Consider the following 20,678-nt stretch of genomic DNA (forward strand, 5'->3'; position numbering starts at 1 on the left):
AAAGCATAAAATTATGTCTCAACATTTTATATTTACCAAAAACAGTGAAAACAATAAACTTAAATAATACATACATACATAAATCTCAAGTATAAACATTTTCACAATTAAAAAACTTGACACGAGTATTTTACCTTTTGTTCAATTTTTTCTAACAGAAGAAACAAAGTATTTTTTAAACTCCTTACAGGAAAACGAGAAATTGTATTTTACTAGCAGCTCGGCCTCTATAGTTTTGGTTTCAGTTTTATTTCACTCTTTTCGCCAAGCGTTAAACATTAGACTAAAAGTTCTTTCTGAATCTGCATTGGAATGAGGCAAAGAAAACACAAAATTTCACAATACTTCCAAGTTGGGAGCACTATTGGTTTTAAGAAAATCATCCTATTTTTTTTGTCTGCCTTTAAATCTTGTCATGCTGTGCAGTGTTGTAAATGTGCGTAAATGTGTGTAAAAATCGGGACAATTCGTGAACGAATTTAAAAAGCATGGCATTTGGGTAGCTTGGCGTTGCGCGTGGCAGCAAGTGGAAAAGTGTGACAATCATGCCTAAAGCGTGGAGCCCGAATGGTAAAAAACCTAACCTTAAGAAAATTAGAACTTAAAATGTAATACGAATGTAGCATAACTAGCGCCCTCTATGAAATATCCAAAAAATAATCAGACCAACGTATTTGGCATCCTTAAAAACCCTGGGATACCAAAATTCATAAAAATATTTCGCAGTTCGGAAATTTTCGTAAAAATTATATTTAAAAAATTTTATTTTGTCGCGCTATATCTCGAATACAAGAGGAGATAAACATAGTTCATAAGACAAAAAATTCTTATTTTTGTTGTACTATCACCTCCTGAATTTACAGGTCTTTCTGAAACACCCTGTATACGTTAATAACTTGCACCTTACACTTCTAAATCAGGACACCCTGTATGTGTAAAACTGAATAAAATATTTTGTATTCCTACTTACCTGGGTTATTGGTTGTTCACTCCCGTTATTACAGTGTTCTCAGAAATTAAATGCGACGATAAATTCATAATTTCTTTATTTTGATGCATTTAAAAAAATTAAATAAAAATAGTGAAGTGAAAATTCATCAACAACTATCACATTATAAATTCCACAGTAAAGTGTTTACACAATAAATATAAATAAAATTGATTTAAAAAATTCTCTAGATTTCAACAAATCCCAGCATTTTTCATTACGTCGTTCGTTACTCTAGTCTCACTCTATAACTAATCGTCTGGTCAAATCCTATGTAACAGTCACTCATAATCATCACCTTATACTCAAATACACCTAAAAAAAAATATGTATTATATTTGCGTTTTGAACCAAACATTCCGTAAATACCTCTCTGAGGCGGCAGTTGGACCGGTAAATCAATCCTTTTGGCCCTCCTTGAAAATGAAAACTTCCTAAAATTCATGTTGTCTCGTTCGACAAATATGAGAAACCAGAATTCCTCTTTCTGTTTATTAAACTTCTTGCTGTTAACGTTCATTTTACTAGAACCCTCCCTAAATATATTTAAGTCGAATATACAATCTGTTCCCGGTCGACTCCTAATATTTATCACATCTTGATCCATCGTCCACGGAATAATTTCGTTATTCCGGTGATTTTTAATCGTAGTCCTAACCGTCAATATTGGCATATCATTTATCGCTTTCACTACTTCCGAGGACGCTTTACTTCCTAACAAATCTGTTAGTATACTAGACAGTTGACTAGTTGCTGATTTATCGTCCATCACGGACCTCAAAAATGGAATTGACAAGTTATTAGTATTAAAAGAAGTCCTCTTTAATCTATCTTTTAGGGTACGTAGGTTTTCTCCATTTATATAAGGCAGCATAATTATATTACATTCATTGACCATGTATCCTTGAATTACCATCTGGCAAAAATATACTAATTTAACGGTACAGTCTAGCCAGTTGCGAGCCGCTGCCAAGCTCATCATGGACTAAAAAATGAAGAAAAAGTGTATTTAAATATGGTTTCACCAATTTTTAATGAAAAAGCAATCTACTCCAAAGTGATCCAAGACCGCAGGTCAGATAAAAGGAAAGTTGGCGACATTCTTAACCTCAATATATGCTTTTCTGTTATCTCATGTTATTGAATCTGTATTTATTTATTTACTTAAGTGTGCAGTGAAGTTCGTGGTATGTTAACCCACTTTTGTAGTTTTCTATTTGTTTATCTGTTTAGAAATAGTTACAAAAATTTGTTTTTTGAATTATTTGAAGTGGATAACATAACAATACATTTATTGTTTGTGTCATATTCATAGATTACGTTTATATAGGGCATTTTTACATGAAGTAGCAAAAATGGTACCAGTGAATGTAGAGCCAAAAATAAGAGGATTGACCTCTTAAAGGAGGGGATTGAAATTCACATTTTAATTTTTTTCTTTAACATGAGGAATGCTACACTTGGTTTGAGCATCCTACTAATAAAAACACAACTTTTCAATATTTGTTCGATCATTGGCGTATTTTATAAAGGAGTAAAACAGTCAACCCCATTGCAATATTTTATTAGAAATTTTTTATATGAAGCAAATTATTTATTTAAAAATATTTATTGGGAAGACTGATTTATTGCGCAACTTTTTTACGTCTGGTAATTTTTCGATAAAACCGATAGTTTTCTAGTAAAAAAATTAGATGCGTCATCGTTCACTAAAGGAGTAATTGCAAAATTTGTAAAAATAAAGTAGGCCGATGACATAACAAATAAATTGTCATTTATCATATTAATAAATTGACTCTTTCTGTCAATAAGCTGGTATTTTAATAATAACATTAAGAATAATTTGCTATTAATTAATGAAAAATGTTTGATAACTTATGACTATGGGACATGTATTAGGTAAAGTTATTTATCTGAAATAAAATTTAATACAAACGAAAAACAAGAAATGCTAAATTAAATTTAAAGAATATTCTCGAAATAATTTCCATTTTGCTGCAAGCATAACCTAATACGTCTGTTGAAGTTATAAAGTACTCGCACAAACAGTTCTTGGTTATTGCAAAGGTCATCTGCTGCCTGAAATATTCTTTAGCGTAGTTCTTCTAACGAGGCAACAGGAGTGGCATAAACAATACTTTTTATGTGCCCCCACAAAAAGAAATCCATAGGCGTTAGGTCAGGTGAACGTGCAGGCCAACAAACAGGGGCATCACGGCTACGACCAATCCAGCGATTCGGGTAATTTAAATTTAACCATTCTTTAACGGCAAGTCTACTATGTGCAGGCGCCCCATCGTGCATATCACCTGACATGTAGCGACAGTACTCAAGTAATGTTGGAAGATTTTCGTTCAAAAATCAAAGACACTCGGCCGCTCCAAGCCTGTGTGGAAGAATAAAAGGGCCTACTAGAGTATTTTCTAACAAGCGTTCAAATAAAAACGTGGTCAAGTTGGTTCTGAAAATTTGGATGTAGGGCGTAGCGTATAGCAAATGAACTTAAACGTCATCTGTCAAAGCGCTATATCGCCGCTATCAATTTGAATATTTTCGTTTTAAAAAGCGTTTAAAATGGTGTTTTCTCAAGAACAAAAAGTGTTTATCATAGAGTACAACTTTAGAAATGGACGCAAGATTGATGGAATATCAAAGTATTCTATTGAGGAATGTTTCATAGAATTTCAAAATCAATTTCCCGGCGTTGTTGAGTACAAAATTTTTCAAAGTGCAGTTCAGTGTTGTGTTAATGTTTTTCGTGAAACGGGCAGTGTAACAAGAAAAGAAGGAAGCGGCCGACCTAAAAAGCGGACTGAAGAATTAAAAGAAAATGTTCAACAAATAATGGAAAATGCGCCAAGAACTTCTGTACGTGTTTTATCACAAATGGTGGGAGTATCAGTCGGTACCTGCCACACAGTGTTAAAAAAAGATTTGTGTTTGTTCTCCTATCGTTTAACTTGTCAGCAAGAACTTCATGAAGTTGATTTTCCGCGACGGGCTGTATTTTGTGAATGGTTTTTAAACAACTACGGTGAACTTCATAATATCACCTTTTTTTCTGATGAAGCCTGGTTTCATTTAAGTGGTTACGTAAACTCACAGAATATGAGAATGTGGTCTTCTGAAAAACCTTTATTCTATAAAATAAAGTTATATAGTCATTAACGTTATTGAAACTGACAGCTGCTATTCGCGATAATTTTTAAGATGCAAGCACACCAAGCGGCGAAAGCAGTAAGCTCCGAAACAAGGTAATTTTGACATTGCCGTTCGCGTTTACACATTTATTTGAACAACATTTGTCTTATTTGCCATTATTATTAGTAATTTTGTTATCAGACTGCGGTTATTTCACTTGTGTGTTATTTTATAGGTTTCAAATATTTCATAAATAAATTTTAAGGCAAGTATTTATGTCTACTTTATTTGTCTCTAGCATTACAATGTAATGTACATTTTATTAAGTTATAACTATGAACTTATCCGTTGTGGAATACATTTCCTATTTACATATATGATAACGAAAACTTTTGTTGTATATTAGAAGGAGAGGCAGTTTTTAAGGCTGATCATGTGGTACTATATGGGAAAATTGAGCAAAGTTAATTTAAATTTAGAAATGTATATTATGTCTGCAGACTAGTGCCCTTACTTACTAACAACCCTCATGAAATTCAGGGAGTATTATCTACCGGCAATAATATTTTGAAAATTTCTTCAATGGTTTGATGAAAACTTAATTCTGGATTTTTCTTGGACCATGAAGAGCAACCTTGAACTGAACAATAATAGTTTGACAGTTTCTTCTTTCTATCCATAATTGCTGAAATTTTCCTTACACTATTTTCTTAAAATAACAGTGTTCAAAAAACGAACACTAAATACAGTTTTAAATAAAATACAAAACGAAATGTCACACACTGAAGAAATATTTACCTTGTTTCGCTAGTATCACTTGTCACCGCCAGAGGGCGAGCTCTTAGCTGCATTCGCGAATACAGCTCGTTGAGAAATGAGGTTAAGTTGGTCGCTATAAGCTACTCCCTACGTCCAATGTGTCAGAGCCAACTTCGACCACGTTTTTATTTGAACGCTCGTTATAATTCCCATCCAAACGTTTAAACTGAAATTATGTTGACATCTTGAAACAAATATTTCATGAGTATTTTCTTCCGACCATGAATGAACATTAGGAAGGTTTACTGCACCAACTCTAGGAAAATTTGCTTCATCGGTGAAAAGTATATTCATTAAGAAATTTAAGTCATGAATGGAAATATTAACGTACCATTGACATGGTTGATGACGAAAAGGGTATAAAAGATTTTCATGAGCTACATTCCACACAAGACTGTGAGAAACTTGCAGTTGCCTGGACGCCTGTTTTGTGCGCGTACCACAGTCTTGTTCTAGATGTTCCAGTACAGCTTCCTCAGTTTCAACAGTTCGGACATTACGCCTTCTTCCGGCACCCTCACGATTGGGCTGAATTTTACCAGTTTCGCGAAGCCTTCTTTCCACCGAGGCCAATGTCTGTCTATGAGGAATCGGTCGGTTTGAATATCTTTGGCGGTATAATCTTACTGCGTTACTATTTTTTCTGGATTCGAAAAACACTTGGAGCATGTCGACATATTCGTCATTGGTATAAATATTATTTGCCATAATTATTCTGATAATAAATTAATCAATTGGTACTAATTATTGGTTGACAGAAAGCGTCAATTTATTAAAATGATAAATAACATTTTATTTGTTATGACATAAGCCTACTTTATTTTTACAAATTTTCGCAATTACCCCTTTAGTGAACGATGACGCATCTAATTTTTTTACTAGAAAACTCGGTTTTATCGAAAAATACAAGAGGTAAAAAAGTTGCGCAATAAATCAGTCCTCCCAATAAATATTTTTAAATAAATAATTTGCTTCATATAAAAAATTTCTAATAAAATATTGCAATGGGGTTGACTGTTTCACTCCTTTATAAAATACGTCAATGATCGAACAAATATTGAAAAGTTGTCTCTTTATTAGCAGGATGCTCATACCAAGTTTCGTGTCTCCAGCATTCCGCATGTTAAAGAAAAAATTAAAATGTGAATTTCAATCTCCTCCTTTTAAGAGGGTATATCGCCTCACTGGTACCAATTTTGCTACTTCATTTAAAAACACCCTGTATAAATTTTGATAATTACAGACCATTAACAAATAATAAATTAGTTTTTTGAAGCTTATGCTTACTTACGTGGATTATTCTGATAATTTGATCCAGTACCGACTTCAAATCTAAAACGTATTCTTGATTTGGCAGGTTAACGTCCAGCAAATAGCATTTTATCATCAACAACGCTTTTAAACATGGAGAATCGTACGGAAATGAGGTTTTGATGCCCAATTCTCGCACTATGTCCCTAAAACATATCTGATTGTTAGGGCCACAAAACGTAAATATAAAGCGGTAAAGTGGTACATAAACGTTACCTATTTATGTTGTCTTCATTGTGCCTAACGGGAAGCAACCGATATTCCTCTACTTGGCAAATTAACGACAAAAGCTCATCAATTGAACTGTTTTGTTCCATATTTTCGCTTAAGAAATATATCGTTTTGTACGACAGATAGTACTGAGCTGCCAACGTACCCAAAAACGTTGATTCATACAAAAATTTCATTTCCTAAAAAATCAAATCACATTGCCGACATTTCCGACCGTGGTACTATTTAACCTATAAATTTATTCTTACCTCTTCTTGGCTCGCTATGCACCGATGCTCCTGTAACGTACCGATAACCGAATCGGCAAGATCGTTCACATACTCGTCAGGATCGGAATTAGGCTCCATTTGATAATACGAAGGGTTGGCCAGCAGTCTCCGATAAAAGAACGTTGACTGGATGAATTCCACGAGCTGTCCTTTCGTCGTAATATTCCCGTTTGCTACTTCCGCGTTCACGTGATTGGGCAAGAACTCCAACAGATTCGATTCCACGGGAAACGGTTCGAACAAGAATTTCCTGTAGAAATTTTTCTTGTTCTCCTGCACCATCACGCACGCCACGCCAGTCTTGTCGAACTGAGGTCTTCCTGCCCTACCGACCATCTGAATAACATCTGTTATCGGCATGTCGACGTAACGTTTTGTCGCGCCGTCGAAGTATTCCGTACCTTTAACAATCACCAGTCTCGCAGGGAAATTCACACCCCATGCTAAGGTGGCCGTTGCTATCAACACCTGAATCTTCTGATTAACGTATAAGTTTTCAATGATGCTTCTGTCGTTGTCCGTTAATGCGGCGTGGTGCATTCCTATGCCAAAGTTGAGCAGCTGGGCCAGATCTTGGTCAACTAATCGCATTTTTATTGTTTCTAACTCCTGGGGATCGCAATGCATCCATTTCTGCGGGTTATTGTCCGATACTAAAAATTTCACTAGTTCGTAACCCGTTATCCTAGTTTGCTTGCGCGAAGACACAAAAATCAAAGCCGAACTCTCTTGTGCGTACTGGCCGATCGCTTGATAGACGGATTTATTCATAGCTGCCATCCTGGGGCAGTAATGTTTTACAGCGAAGCCCTGTAAGTGAATTTCGAGCGGTACGGGTCGCACGGCTGAGCTAAAATTGAAAATGCCCCTCTGCAAAAATTAAAAATTGATAAAATTAACGATTATACTTTTAAAAGTAGCAAAAAATACCTTATCAGCGCTTAACCAATAGGCGAGATCTCCAGGGTTTGCCATAGCAGTCGAAAGGCCCACGATTCTTACAGACTTCATCGTCTTGAAGTTGATAAAGTTCATTCTAGAAACGATAGCTTCTAGAACTGGACCTCGGTCTTCGCCCAACAAATGTATCTCGTCGATGATCATCAAACCAACGTCTTTAACAAAATCCTTTTCTAACCAGTTTCTACTCATAGCGTCCCATTTTTCTGGAGTAGTGATAATGATATTAGCGGACCGAATGATCTCGGACCGAGGCGTTATGTCGCCTGTTACCTCTACTACATTTTTAGAGATTTTTGCAAATTTTTTCGACCAATCTAGTACCCGTTCCCTAACCAATGCCTTCATAGGGGCTATGTAGACAACCTGGGAAAGAAAGAAAATCATGACGATAATCATTAAAGTTGAAAGTACACTGTTTTTGAGGTTAATACATTTGATATCGGAACATCCTGTAGATACATGTATTTTTTTATCAGGAAAATTTCCTTCAAAACAATGTCATAAATTATAAGAAACTTTTAGGGACATTTTAAACATTTACATGATAGAGAATTATAACAATTTTGTTTTACAATTTAAAAACTAAGAATTATACACAAATCTCATCGAAGTTATTGAATTTTAAACAGGAATGTATGCAAAAAAGCTCTCTACAAAAATTTTTACAAAAAAAAAAAACAAAAAACCAAAAATGTTATCAAAGGTTTTATGGTTCAGTTATTGTTTTCAAAAATAATAACGTAACCGCTCCTACTGCAAAAGATGAAATTAGTTCATACGCTAGTTAGTAACCTGTCATCATTGTTCCACATCTACGTAAGCGTAATTTTAATTTTATAAGTGGAAATTCCCTTTTCAACGACATTAATAACTTGCGTAAATCACACAGCAGCAGACTATGCATCATTTCCTATCATTAATGTTTTCTAAAAGGCAAGTATGTTTATGTACATTGTTTTTGGAACAAAATTGATGCTGATGCTGACGCTTTCCAACCGGTTGCAATGATTGAAAATGGACGTAATCAGCGTTATGTGTCTCGTTCATTGGGAATAATTCGTACTACCGTTCAGGATGCATTGAATCAGTATCTGGAGATTAGCAATCACAAAACGACCAGGATCTGGAAGAAATAGAGTAACAACGGCGCTTGATGGTCGTTTCGTTGTGCTCAACACACTGAGGTCAACAGTCAACAGAAGTTGAACTAACTTCAGCATCGCCTCCTAACAGTGCGAGGGGTTCAAGAGGACGGTTAGGAGGAGGCTTGTAAAAAATGGTTTATCTTCACTGAGCCGGCCACAGGACCACAATTTCTACTTAGGCTAGAGCCTTCAGTTTGCGCGATTACATGTAAATAGGATTCCTCGGCAAAGAAGTGAAGCTCTTTTTACTGACAAGTTTTTTGTCCGCGATCACCTGATGGTCGGGAAAGGATGTGGAGAAGACAAAATGAACGATATTCAGACTGCACCATCTCTGAACGAGTATCTTTTAAAGGAGTTTCTGTTATGGTGTGGGCGGGTATTTCTACGGAAGCACGTATCGACCTAATATTTGTGGATAATGGAGCTTTGAATGCCCGCAGATATGTGATCGTAACTGAATATTTAAACAAGGTCAGTATTCGTAGATCTGATTGGCCCGCATGCAGCCCGGACCTAAACCCAATTGAACATCTTTGGGATGAAATTCAGAGGGCTATTCGTTGTCGACCAGTCATGCCACAGACTCTTCGAAAGCTAAGACTGGTCCTTCAAGAAAAATATGAAGCAATTCCCCAAATACGCTTAAAAAATTTGGTTGACTCAATGTCAGGTTGAATGCTGCAATTCAGGCTCGAGGAGGACATACACGCTATTAACAATAACCAGGAAGTCCATTAAAAACAGCCACCATAATTTTTTAGACATAAGAAGATAGTGTATTTTTTGTTCCGTTTGTTATTGTTTTAATTAAATTTAATTGTCTTAAATAATTTTTTTTTAGTTATCCGTTGCAACTTGAATCGATAATGAAGTTCCATTAATTAATATTTAGGTGCTTTTATGAAATTTTTAGGGTGGCCGGCTTTTTTTTTCGGTGAGTGTATGAGTGTTGAATCTTAAAAATGCAACAAAATTCCACATCACACTTAGATGCAACAAAATATTACAGATCTTTGACGACAGGACTGTATGGCCTTGAATTCGATTTCGGCCACTTGTTATTTACTCTAATTCTGACCTTCCTTAAATATTTCCAATTTACATTTTCTCCGTTACATACTAGCACTTCCCGAGAGACAGTTTAAAATCTTCGTCTGACAAGGATTGGAGCTGATTCGGAATACGAGACCCCTAAATTTAATTAAACTGCAACTTACCTTAAGCTTAGGATCCTGTCTAAACTGCCGTAAAACGCAAAGCTCTGCCACAATAGTCTTTCCCGAACCGGTAGGCGCCCCAAGTATAACAGGCGTGTCGGTGTAGTAACACGAGTGAAATACTTGACTCTGAACGGTATTGAAATGTGTAAAGGGATAAAGATTTTCATAAGATTTGTTCTGCAGTACGGTCTTTGGTAAAGGCTGTACGTCCAATATTTTCGTTTGAAACGAATCGCTGGTAAATAATTTCAAATCTTCCAAGTTGATCACCCTAATTGTCTCGGAATCTACAAAAAAAAAAAAAAACATACACAGTGATCCGATAAAGCTGACGTAAAATACACTTACGCAGAAACTGGCTGTTGACCACTCTCACGAAATATTCCAAAGAAAGCGGTTTCGCTAACGGAACCGTAAACAACAACTCTACGGGCTCAGCAGAAACGCAAATCTTTTTCGTTATAACGAACGATTCCATATGATATATACTATCATGCTGGGGATCCTCAACCCAGGCGTAGTAATGTTGAACGGCTCCATGTACGCTGTGATCCCACTTAAACTTGGGCGTTATCAGTAACCTCACCCTAATTACGCCCTCGGTGATCGGTTTAACGATTAAATCTACCTCTACGTGCGGGAAGATCTGGCAGTAGTGCCTGACACGACTTCCCACATGTTTACTGCGAAACAGAGACTCCAGCTCCCGTTCCGATAACTCCTTCAGTTCCCACATTGGCATATTTAAGATTTCCATAGAGCGATGGGTGCTCAGATGCGGCACAAGTTCCTTGAATTGCATTAATGGGTGTATGTGGTGCCATAGCTGTTGTTCCAGCATTTGGGCTATTATTAAGGTTTGCGATACTTGCAAGGCAAAGTCTTTGTCTTTGGCGATTTCAAAAAGCGCCCGTGCCAGCCTCGTCACTGTCTAAAAATGAAAAACATGCTAATATTATGGGTAATAAATACTCCAGTGTCAAACTACTAGGCAGTAGAGCCATAAATAAAGTAAACTACAATTTTTACAAGTTCTTAATGTGACAAAATAAGTTTGTATATTTTCTGCATGCTAATTGTAATATTTCCCGTTCATTTTGCATAATGTACCAATAATATTCTGAACCTTGGTACGTTCTAATGTCACAAGTGCTCATTACTATCTTTGCTGCTCATGTACAAAAAGAGAGATGACGGGTGTTGCATAGTTTCAGTTCTTGATTTATTAGTATCCAGCTTAGGGTTTTCCTTTCATGTCATCTGCATGCAAGTATGAAAAACATGTTATACCGAAAAGTTTTACTGTGTAGTAGATGAAATAAATTTTCTTTATTTAAAATTTTAAGTCAAAAAAGTATGCGAATAGATAAGAACAAAATTGTGGTATGTTAAAAAAAATTTGATGTGACGCGGATATGTCGTGAAAAGTGGACATGTCCCGAGGACACTTTTCAAGATTGAAAAGTTGTATGCGCATGCGCGGAAGTATTTATTGCATTCATAATTCCCGCAAAAAATTTTCTAGGTTGGTATATGTAAAATTAAATATACTTAGTAATTTTCTTGTAATTTTGTTGGTAATTGTTTAACTGAAACTGACATTTTAAAAATATAACCTCTTTTATATATCCATATTTTATTATTTTTGTCAGTTAACGATTAGTAAATAGTAATCAGTTGATTCTTAATTTAATATTTAATTCACAAATAGTTTATAAATGAATTGAGTAAAAATCATTATAAATACTTCTACTCAAAAACAATTTTTTAGAATTCCAGTAAGATCGACAAAACATTTAAATAAGTGTATAGGCTGTCNTTATATTTCTTCTGCTCAAAAACAATTTTTAAGAATTCCAGTAGGATGGAAAAACATTTAAATAAGTGTATTGGCTGTCCGGGCAAAAAATTAGAAACCAGTTTATAAAAAAATCTAAAGGTAGGTAATGAGTAAAATATATCGACACATATTCATTAGAATAAAAGTAATATTTTGCTTTGTGTACCCTCGAGCAGTGATCTGTGAAAACATGACGTCACTGATAGGTGTCTTATTAGATTCAAGGTCAAAAGTACTTTTCCCGACATGTCCGGACATTTCATCGACATGTCCGTAACACACTTTTCGAAAATGTGTTTCTCTAAAAAAAAATATTTAAAAAAATCGTAGTTTCGTACATCGAAAAAGAAAGTTTATTATCATAATAAAACACGGATAGATAAAAATGATAGACGGTTGAAATTTTCCAGTTACACGGCCAGTCTGATCGCCAGATTTGATTCCATGGGAATTTATTTATAGTCATTTGAAACAGACAGTGTATTCCACTCCAGTTAATATGGTTGAGGAACTACGTGTACAAATAGAGAATGTTACAACAATTATCGCAACGATTCAGAAATCCTCGGACTTTCAGCGCATTCGTGACATAATTGTAGCCTTCACAATAAAGGAAGAGATTGTAAATATTTCTTGCAACTTGGTAAATTAAGTGTAAATATGCCGAAATAACATCGATTTCTTTTTAGCGAATAAAAAGTTTGTCATCTTTTACTTACTTAGTTTATAATAAATTTAATTATTTTTCAATCATAACTGAATTAATTCCGCATCTTTCCGTTTGTTTTTCAATCAAGTTTGATTTATGCTTTTGGGTAACAAAAATTTTAAATTTATAAAATATCTTAAAAATCAAGATATTAAAAAAAAATTTTTAGAGGTATTTGTTTTTGAGGAGTTAAAAATATGTTGTTTAAATTTTGGCACTTATTTCTATATATTTGTTATTCTGCTTTTAATAATTTTTTAGACTCTTTAAAATGATATGCCTATGGAATCGCATTTCACGTCGTCTTACCTGTCGTATAACACATGTCGAGTACTATTTTGTAACAGGAGCATAATCTAACGCTACGATGTTAACTTACTTGCATTATAAACTGACAGTCGGATACTAGGGAAGAAACTCTTATCTGAGCCCTACTTATGTTCGCTTGAATCAAAATAATAACCTTCGCTACGTGCGAAGTAAAGTCTAAATTGATATCGTATTCGTTATATTCACGTAATCGGTCCAACTCGTGAATCTCATCCATTCGAACCTAAAAATAAGAGTTCTGTAACTGTGAATTTTGGAAATTTTACTGCTTTACTTGTATCTGAGCAAATTCCGATGCTTCGCTAATGAGCTGGATCAAACCGGATTCGGAAATATGCCTGTCGAATTTTTCATAGAATGATTCCATCGTTCTGTACGAGATGTAGTAAAAACTGGCGATCCTGCCAAAATTCGTTGGTCGAAGCTCGCCTAAAGTCGTGTCGAACCTGATCATCTGAGAACTTTCTAGGGTTTTAGCAGCGGTGTCCAACTGTAGCTGTAAGAACTGGTTGAACTGTTTTGTATCCTGAAAAAAATTAAAATATATATTAACACCCATTTACATTTAATTAATTCTGCTTACCCATATTTCATTGAAAGTTAAGCCGTACACAAGGGGATTCTTCTTAATTCTAACAAACAAAAATGTGTTGGCTAACCACTCCATCGCTTCCCTTGCGTTGGAAACAGTACCCAAAACAATCTAAAACGATAAAGTGAAAAATAAACTTATACAGTCATTTATATCAACCTACCTCTGCGTTAAGGTTGTCAGGAATACAATTTAAGAATTGACTTTCAATAGGCACCTGCGAAGTCATCAAGCCCATATACTTAGACATATTAACCATAGACGTTATGATAATACCGTGACCAGACGTGTCATATTGCGGTCTGCCTGCTCGACCAAATATTTGTTGTACGTCTAACATGTCCATGTCCACAAATGTTGATTTCGTAGCATCGTAATGCAATGTACCCTACGATAAATCACCTTTATTTACTATGCTTGTGTGTTACTTAAACTTACCCTTATAATTACAGCGTGAGCTGGTAAATTGACCCCCCAAGCAAGCGTTGTTGTACACACAACTACCTTTAAATGTCCAACTCTGAATAGCCTTTCGACCTCAAGACGGTCCGACCTTACCATTCCTGTAACAGCATGTTGAATGTCACGGAATTTTTAATTGCGCGGAAAATAAAGTTTTTTAAAAATTAATGTTACAAAGTTGATATTCCTGAAAACACTTTTCTGAATAAATTAGAAATGTCTGAAGACAAGCAAATTAAAATATTTATAGGTATTTCAGTACTTCTCCTATCCAGAAGTTTAAAATTTGGATGTACCTGAGAATTTAAATAAAAGAGATGATTTTGCTTATATTTGTAAAACGATCTAAATTTTTGGTCTTGAATAAGTGAAAATATGTCACATCAAGAAAACTGAGACAAAAACAATGGTCGTATGAGTTCATTAATTCTAAATCAAAAATTAACTTCTGATGGTCTCTGAAGTGATGAAAATAAATAAATCTCTATATACGGTATCTGTTTTAGTTTGTGTGAATCATATATCCACGGAGAGTTTTGGCTTTTTGGCTTTCAAATATCAGTAGAAATGAAAATTTTCCATGTGCATAAAAAAAACGTAGACTTAACTTTTGGCGGCACAATATGTTAAAAAAATTCGAAAAATGTGATATTTTTCTTCCTATTTAATTATGTATCATTTCAAGAGTTGATTTTAGGCGAAAATGGAAGAGGAGAAAAATGTTTGTAATTAAATTTTTTACAAAATATTACTAGTTACAAATCGAATGAAACATGATTGTTATAAAAATCGAAAATATCCCCAAAATTGGGTTTGAAAAACATTACTTTTTAGGGAATTTTTTTGGGGTCTTTAAATTGGGTATAGCATCTTCATACTTGGCTCAAACAACTTCATGTTATGAAGAATCATTACACCAAATTTCATCAAAATCGGTTCGATAGATTTTGCAATCCAGATTTTGAAGAAAAATTAGCAAATTTTCAAAATTTTGCACAGCAAAAACCAAGGCCCTTAGATACTTGAAAATTTAATCATATATAGAAGGGCTCTCAAGCTTTCAAACGCTTTTTGAAAAATTCGAATCCGTCAATTAGGAGAGCTCTGGCGCTTGTTTAAACATTGGTCGAATTTTTGTACTTATAAACAATTAGAATAATTTTGTGAATATTCATTCAAATCAAATTTTTTAAAGCAGGTTTTAAAAGTTATTCGAAAGACGCTTCTTTAAAAAAAAAAACAGATCGATTGGTCAATTAGTTACGTATTTACACTAAATGTACTGAGACATCCGGGTTAATTTTTTAACGTGTTTAAAGTTATTTATGCAAGCGAGAAATTCAAGAAAATCGTACGGGTGGTGGTGGGCAAAGAAGCAGAGAACGCGGCGGCTTCGGCCTGCTCGAAACTGAATCGGCGAGTTCAAAACCGCGATGCGCTTAAAAATTTTTAATATCTCAGCGTCTAGAGGTCCGATTTTGATGATTTTTTTTAATTTTGGCGTATTTTCAAATGCCTATCGTTAATAATTATTGGTCTTTCAACAGTCCAATAATTATTTATCTTTAAACTTCCTTTAATTATCAACTTTATTTTCCCACCACCACCCGTATGATTTTCTTGAATTTCTCGCTTGCTAAAGTAGGTTGCTAATGAAGAAAAGTATTGCAAACTTAGACCTGATAGGTACTCAGAATACCAAAGGTATTTTTCGAAAAATTAGCCCGGATGTCCCAGTACATTTAGTGTAAATGACGGTTAACTTTGATCAGCTATAACTACGTAACTAATTGACCAATCGATCTGTTTTTTTTTAAAGAAGCGTCTTTCGAATAACTTTTAAAACCTGCTTTAAAAAATTTGATTTGATTAAATATTCACAAAGTTATTCTAATCGTTTATAAGTACAAAAATTCGACCAATGTTTAAACAAGCGCCAGAGCTCTCCTAATTGACGGATTCGAATTTTTCAAAAAGCATTTGAAAGCTTGAGAGCCTTTCTATATCTGATTAAATTTTTAAGTATCTAAGAACTTTGGTTTTTGCTGTGCAAAATTTTTTTCAAAATCTGGATTGCAAAATTATGCAAAATCTATCGAACTGATTTTGATGAAATTTGGTATGATGATTCTACATGAAGGTTTCTTGAGCCAAGTATGAAGGTCCTATACCCAATTTAATGACCCCAAAAAAAAATCCCCAAAAAGTAATGTTTTTTAACCCCATTTTTGGTGAATTTTTTGATTTTTACCATAATAATCATGATTCATTCGATTTGTAACTAGTCATATTTTGTAAAAAATTCAATTACAAACATCTTCCATTTTCGCCTAAAATGAACTCTTGAAAAGATACATAATTAAATAGGAAGAAAAATATGACATTTTTCCAATTTTTTAAACATATTGTGCCGCCAAAAGTTAAGCCCACGTTTTTTTTTATGCGCATAGAAAAATTTTCATTTCTAATGATATTTGAAAGCCAAAAAGCCAAAAATCTTTGTGGATATACGATTCACCCAAATATGGACTTTTTGAAACAGATACTATCTGGACTACTAGTATTTTAATCGCAAGGATTAGTCTATTAGTTGATTCATGTGGGATATGGGTATTTTTTTTATATAAACTTTTTGCTAGTATACAGAATTTGATAAATCTTAGCGACGATGCACATGACAAACATTCAGCAGCAGATTATATATTTTTTTAAGTAACAAGACTCTATCTGAACGTTTTCATAGGTATGTGTGATTTTTTATCACTCGTCGATGTAATAGTTGATTGCCGACTATTAATTAAGGTTGTTGATTAATATCGAAATTAATTATCCAGAATCACTGGAAACAAGACAATTTATGACTAACTATTTCATCAGCAAAAATGAACATGATACAATTGGACAAGTGCAGATGGCGAACGTTGCAGTTCTAATAAAACAAATGTACAACGCTCCATTTTTGACTCGACTGTTGATCAGCAAAGTGCAAATGTGCCGTATCTTATATGACAGTTACTGTGAAGAATATCATGACAAAAATATTAAGAAAAATATGTGAGATAAAGCATATGTTAAATTAACGGCAAACAAGAAGACAAAACAAATAATCGGCCACTGAGGGCTGTCGTGTGCATCCTCACTATCATTTATGTCATTTATGGAAGATTTTTATCAATAAAATAAATTAAGAAAGTATAAATCTTTTTGAAATGTGGATGACTACAAAAATTATTTTATTTAGTATAATTGTTACCTGCATGATGAATTCCAAATCCTTGCGGGACAAGAAAACTCAAATCGCCACTTTTGTACCCTCCACGATTGATACTGACATTCTTTTCCGGTTCGAACAAAGGCAGAGTCCCTTTAACTTGAGCGATTTCAATCAACTTTTTAGCTACGGTAGCAGTAGCATTCCTTGAGGTTACAAAGACCATCGCCTAAAAATTTTCTTAACGTTTACAAACGATATTTCCACGTTTTCGTTTGTAGTCATTTACCTGATGCCCGTCCCTAATGAAGCCGACAACTTTTTCATAACAAACCATATCCATAGTCTCGTTTTCATTTTTCTTCTTACAACCGATAAAACTGGTCGTCAGCGGTACGGATCTGAAGCGATTGTCGAAAAAGAAGAGTCCGGTACGGGTGTTCACTTTCAAAAATGTGGCAACGTCTAAATATCCCGGCAACGTGGCTGAAAGCGCGACAATTCTTATCATGCTTTGACTGCTTACGACTTGACGTAGAGTTCTGGCTACCAACGCTTCTATCACAGGTCCACGGCTACCGTTGAGTAAATGGACTTCGTCGATGATTAATAGTTTCACCAAACCTACCACTTCGGTATCGACTAAAAAAAATTAAATATGTAAAATATGTAAACTTTGAATCACAACAATGGATTACGAGAAACTAACCTGCTCCTTTTCTAGTAATAACGTCCCACTTTTCTGGCGTAGTCACGAGCATTTGTGTCGTTTCTATTTCTTTTTTTGTCAACTGCATGTCTCCCGTGCATTCTTTAACGGTTATACCAATCGGAGACAATTTTTTTGAAAAATTAGTCACCATCTCCGTAGCTAGGGCTTTCATAGGACATACATACACAATCTAATAAAAAAAAAAATGAGGAACTATTACAATAGTAAATTGTAGTTTACGTTACTTTAAAATCGTTTTTCCTGATAAGGTTACCCTCCATGTGACACTTGATTTGGTGAACGATGGACAGAAGTGCTATATTGGTCTTACCAGCTCCGGTTGGCGCGCAAACCAGCATATTTTCGTTAGAATGATATGCAACGGGAAAAACTTCCGATTGGATTCGATTAAACTCTTTTATGTCTCTAAATACTAGCTGACCGGTTGTGTCTAACGAACTAACTTTCACCAATTCCATGTCTGGCACATCCCCTTTTTTGCCACCCGGTATCGTAAATTCTGCATAGTCAGAAGTTATTTTTTTAATAGCATTTTCAGGCTGCATAATTGAAATCCCATCGTACTTAGCTTGAAATATAAGGAAGCATGTCAATAAATTACTTATAAAAAAAAATTTACTCGTAACTTACTTGTAACCATGTGATTGCGCAACTGGTCGTGGACATGTGGAAATTCCTCAGGATCTAATTTTTGCAGTGCTGCTTTTTTGAATATAGGAGTACTTTTAGCCACTGCATACTCCGCTTCTGTTTGTTTTACTTCGACTGTAGAATATTTGGACTTGTCCTTTTTCTCCATTTTCCTTAATTTTTTAGACAATATACTTTCTTTCTCGGACTGAACCGTTACCTGCCCAGCTATCATGTCAGCTGGATGTTTTTTGCTGCTTCTTCCGTCATTTTCTGCAGTACAACGATGATTAGTGCACAATTCACATACATAAACGAATCTACTTACCATATATAGCTGAGCCATACTCAATTTTTTTATTTCGATGCCTAATTATCTCCGTCAAGAAATCAAATGCTGTATATCCAAATGTTTCTAAGAAATATTCCATAAGTTCATCATCACTTCTGTTAGAATTTAGTTCCGTGTGAATTATTGCTTTAAATTCCCTATAATCATAATGTGGGATAACATCCCTATAACATTCAAACATGGTCTCCAGGGGATAAGCCTCGTTTTCATTTGTAGTATTTGGTGTGGGTTTTTTTGGATGCACATAAAGCAACGAAAAATTCTTTTTCTTTTGTTTTTGTAAATCGTCAATTTCGGGAAGGTTTTCTTTCAAAGGTATGTAGAATATTGGATCGATTGATTTAAATTCTTGGCGAGGGTCATAACTATTAGATCCAGGTAAGATATGATTCGTATCTTTTTGAAAAAAATCATTTGGCAGTCTGTCTGTGATATTTTCCAATACCTAAAATTTTATCATATAAATAGTGTTTTAAGATATTAAAAGTATATACCTACCTGTTGGATTTTATCCAAATGACTCTGTGGAAGTCTTGAAAAGATACGTTTATCAACGACTTGATTTTTTTTATAATCTTTAACTGCATTTATAAGGGCTTTGTATACTACATCATCTAAAGGAATGTCATCTTTAATTTTCGCTGTCACTTGCCTTTTTATAACATCATACAGATATTTTAAATAAATTAAACCTTTCGCTATACTGATATCTTCAGCGTGTTTGAAAACATTGTGCAATCTTTCATATTCACATCTGCAAATATTAAATAAGTATACACAATAATAAAAAAATTTTATCCAATTACTCTGCTGCAGTGTACTGGATATCTGGTATATCCTTTAGAATTTGAGCACCATGAAAATCTTTAAAAAAATCTGTATCCATCATATCTTGAGGTAAGAGTTCGGCTAAAATATTAATACGTTTGATAGATGTAAAAAATAACAGATATTTAAATTAAAATACCGGCAACCATTATCTTTAACTGTTTAGAAACATTAATTAGAATTAAACTATTTAATATTTTTACATATGGAATTTTCAAGATTAAAATTTAAGGTTAGAAGAATTGACACTGACCACTGCCACTCACTCTCACTAGTACTTCCTTTCCTTCAGTTCATGTGTTCATGATCTTTCCCTTATATTTAGAATTATCATTTGTCTAAGTATGTAGATTATAATCTAAATTTGAGCAGCTGATTGGCTAAATTTAAAATTCCCTCAGAATTTCTTAAATTCAACCAATCAGCTGTCTTTATTTCAAATTATAATCATGAGTTAAAGACTACTCCTGTGCTTCTCCTACATAGTAGGAGGCTTAGAGTAAGGGAAGCGGCGCGTGTTAAAAAGTGTAGTCACTATAGAGAGAAAGAACGATAGTTAAGGTACTATCTCTTTCTCTCTCTAATCGTTGATAAAGGAGTCGCGTTAGCCAATGACTGCCTGTGCGATAGAGACCCGCCATAACTTTTTAAATTAAGCCAATCAGCTGGAACTTCATGGAAGAAAGAATTCGTTTATTCTAGCAACATGTTCGTGAGTAGTGTATGGTAGTTATAAAATCGTCAATTTTTACTTACCTAATTCTTAAATAAATAAAGCACTATTTTAGAATTTTGTGAAACATTTGGAGTTTTTAATAAAACAATATTTTACTTATCTGCTTTTTTTTTAAACAGCGTTTTTAATTTTGCACTCAGTGCGCACTGTACTATCAATTCAAAT

At 34.3% G+C, this 20,678-nt stretch overlaps 1 protein-coding gene across 3 annotated transcripts in view; it reads right to left on the reverse strand.

Moving 5' to 3' along the window:
- Window positions 1-1,046: 1,046 nt before the first annotated feature.
- The window catches only part of LOC108904050 (activating signal cointegrator 1 complex subunit 3), a 100,575-nt gene continuing 80,943 nt past the window's right edge, over window positions 1,047-20,678 (reverse strand). The window contains exons 1-22 of one of the 3 annotated variants that reach the window (XM_018706431.1): window positions 20,031-20,105; window positions 19,756-19,858; window positions 19,448-19,703; window positions 18,926-19,394; window positions 18,598-18,870; window positions 18,192-18,535; window positions 17,944-18,136; window positions 17,524-17,876; window positions 17,277-17,463; window positions 14,000-14,124; window positions 13,725-13,949; window positions 13,553-13,672; window positions 13,244-13,495; window positions 13,019-13,192; window positions 10,439-11,021; window positions 10,088-10,377; window positions 7,690-8,085; window positions 6,739-7,629; window positions 6,476-6,669; window positions 6,240-6,405; window positions 1,358-1,973; window positions 1,047-1,303 (exon numbers count right to left, since the gene is read on the reverse strand). In XM_018706431.1, the coding sequence (XP_018561947.1) occupies window positions 1,218-1,303; window positions 1,358-1,973; window positions 6,240-6,405; window positions 6,476-6,669; window positions 6,739-7,629; window positions 7,690-8,085; window positions 10,088-10,377; window positions 10,439-11,021; window positions 13,019-13,192; window positions 13,244-13,495; window positions 13,553-13,672; window positions 13,725-13,949; window positions 14,000-14,124; window positions 17,277-17,463; window positions 17,524-17,876; window positions 17,944-18,136; window positions 18,192-18,535; window positions 18,598-18,870; window positions 18,926-19,394; window positions 19,448-19,703; window positions 19,756-19,838 (6,276 nt within the window). In that variant the 5' untranslated portion in view covers window positions 19,839-19,858; window positions 20,031-20,105 and the 3' untranslated portion in view covers window positions 1,047-1,217. Of the gene's footprint in view, window positions 1,304-1,357; window positions 1,974-6,239; window positions 6,406-6,475; window positions 6,670-6,738; window positions 7,630-7,689; window positions 8,086-10,087; window positions 10,378-10,438; window positions 11,022-13,018; window positions 13,193-13,243; window positions 13,496-13,552; window positions 13,673-13,724; window positions 13,950-13,999; window positions 14,125-17,276; window positions 17,464-17,523; window positions 17,877-17,943; window positions 18,137-18,191; window positions 18,536-18,597; window positions 18,871-18,925; window positions 19,395-19,447; window positions 19,704-19,755; window positions 19,859-19,916; window positions 20,106-20,678 lie in introns of those variants that run through there. The other 2 variants (XM_018706430.1, XM_018706429.2) reach the window with 2 other exon arrangements.

The sequence above is a fragment of the Anoplophora glabripennis genome, unplaced genomic scaffold, assembly GCF_000390285.2.
Source record: "Anoplophora glabripennis isolate ALB-LARVAE unplaced genomic scaffold, Agla_2.0 scaffold14, whole genome shotgun sequence".
Classification (NCBI taxonomy): Eukaryota; Metazoa; Arthropoda; class Insecta; order Coleoptera; family Cerambycidae; genus Anoplophora; species Anoplophora glabripennis.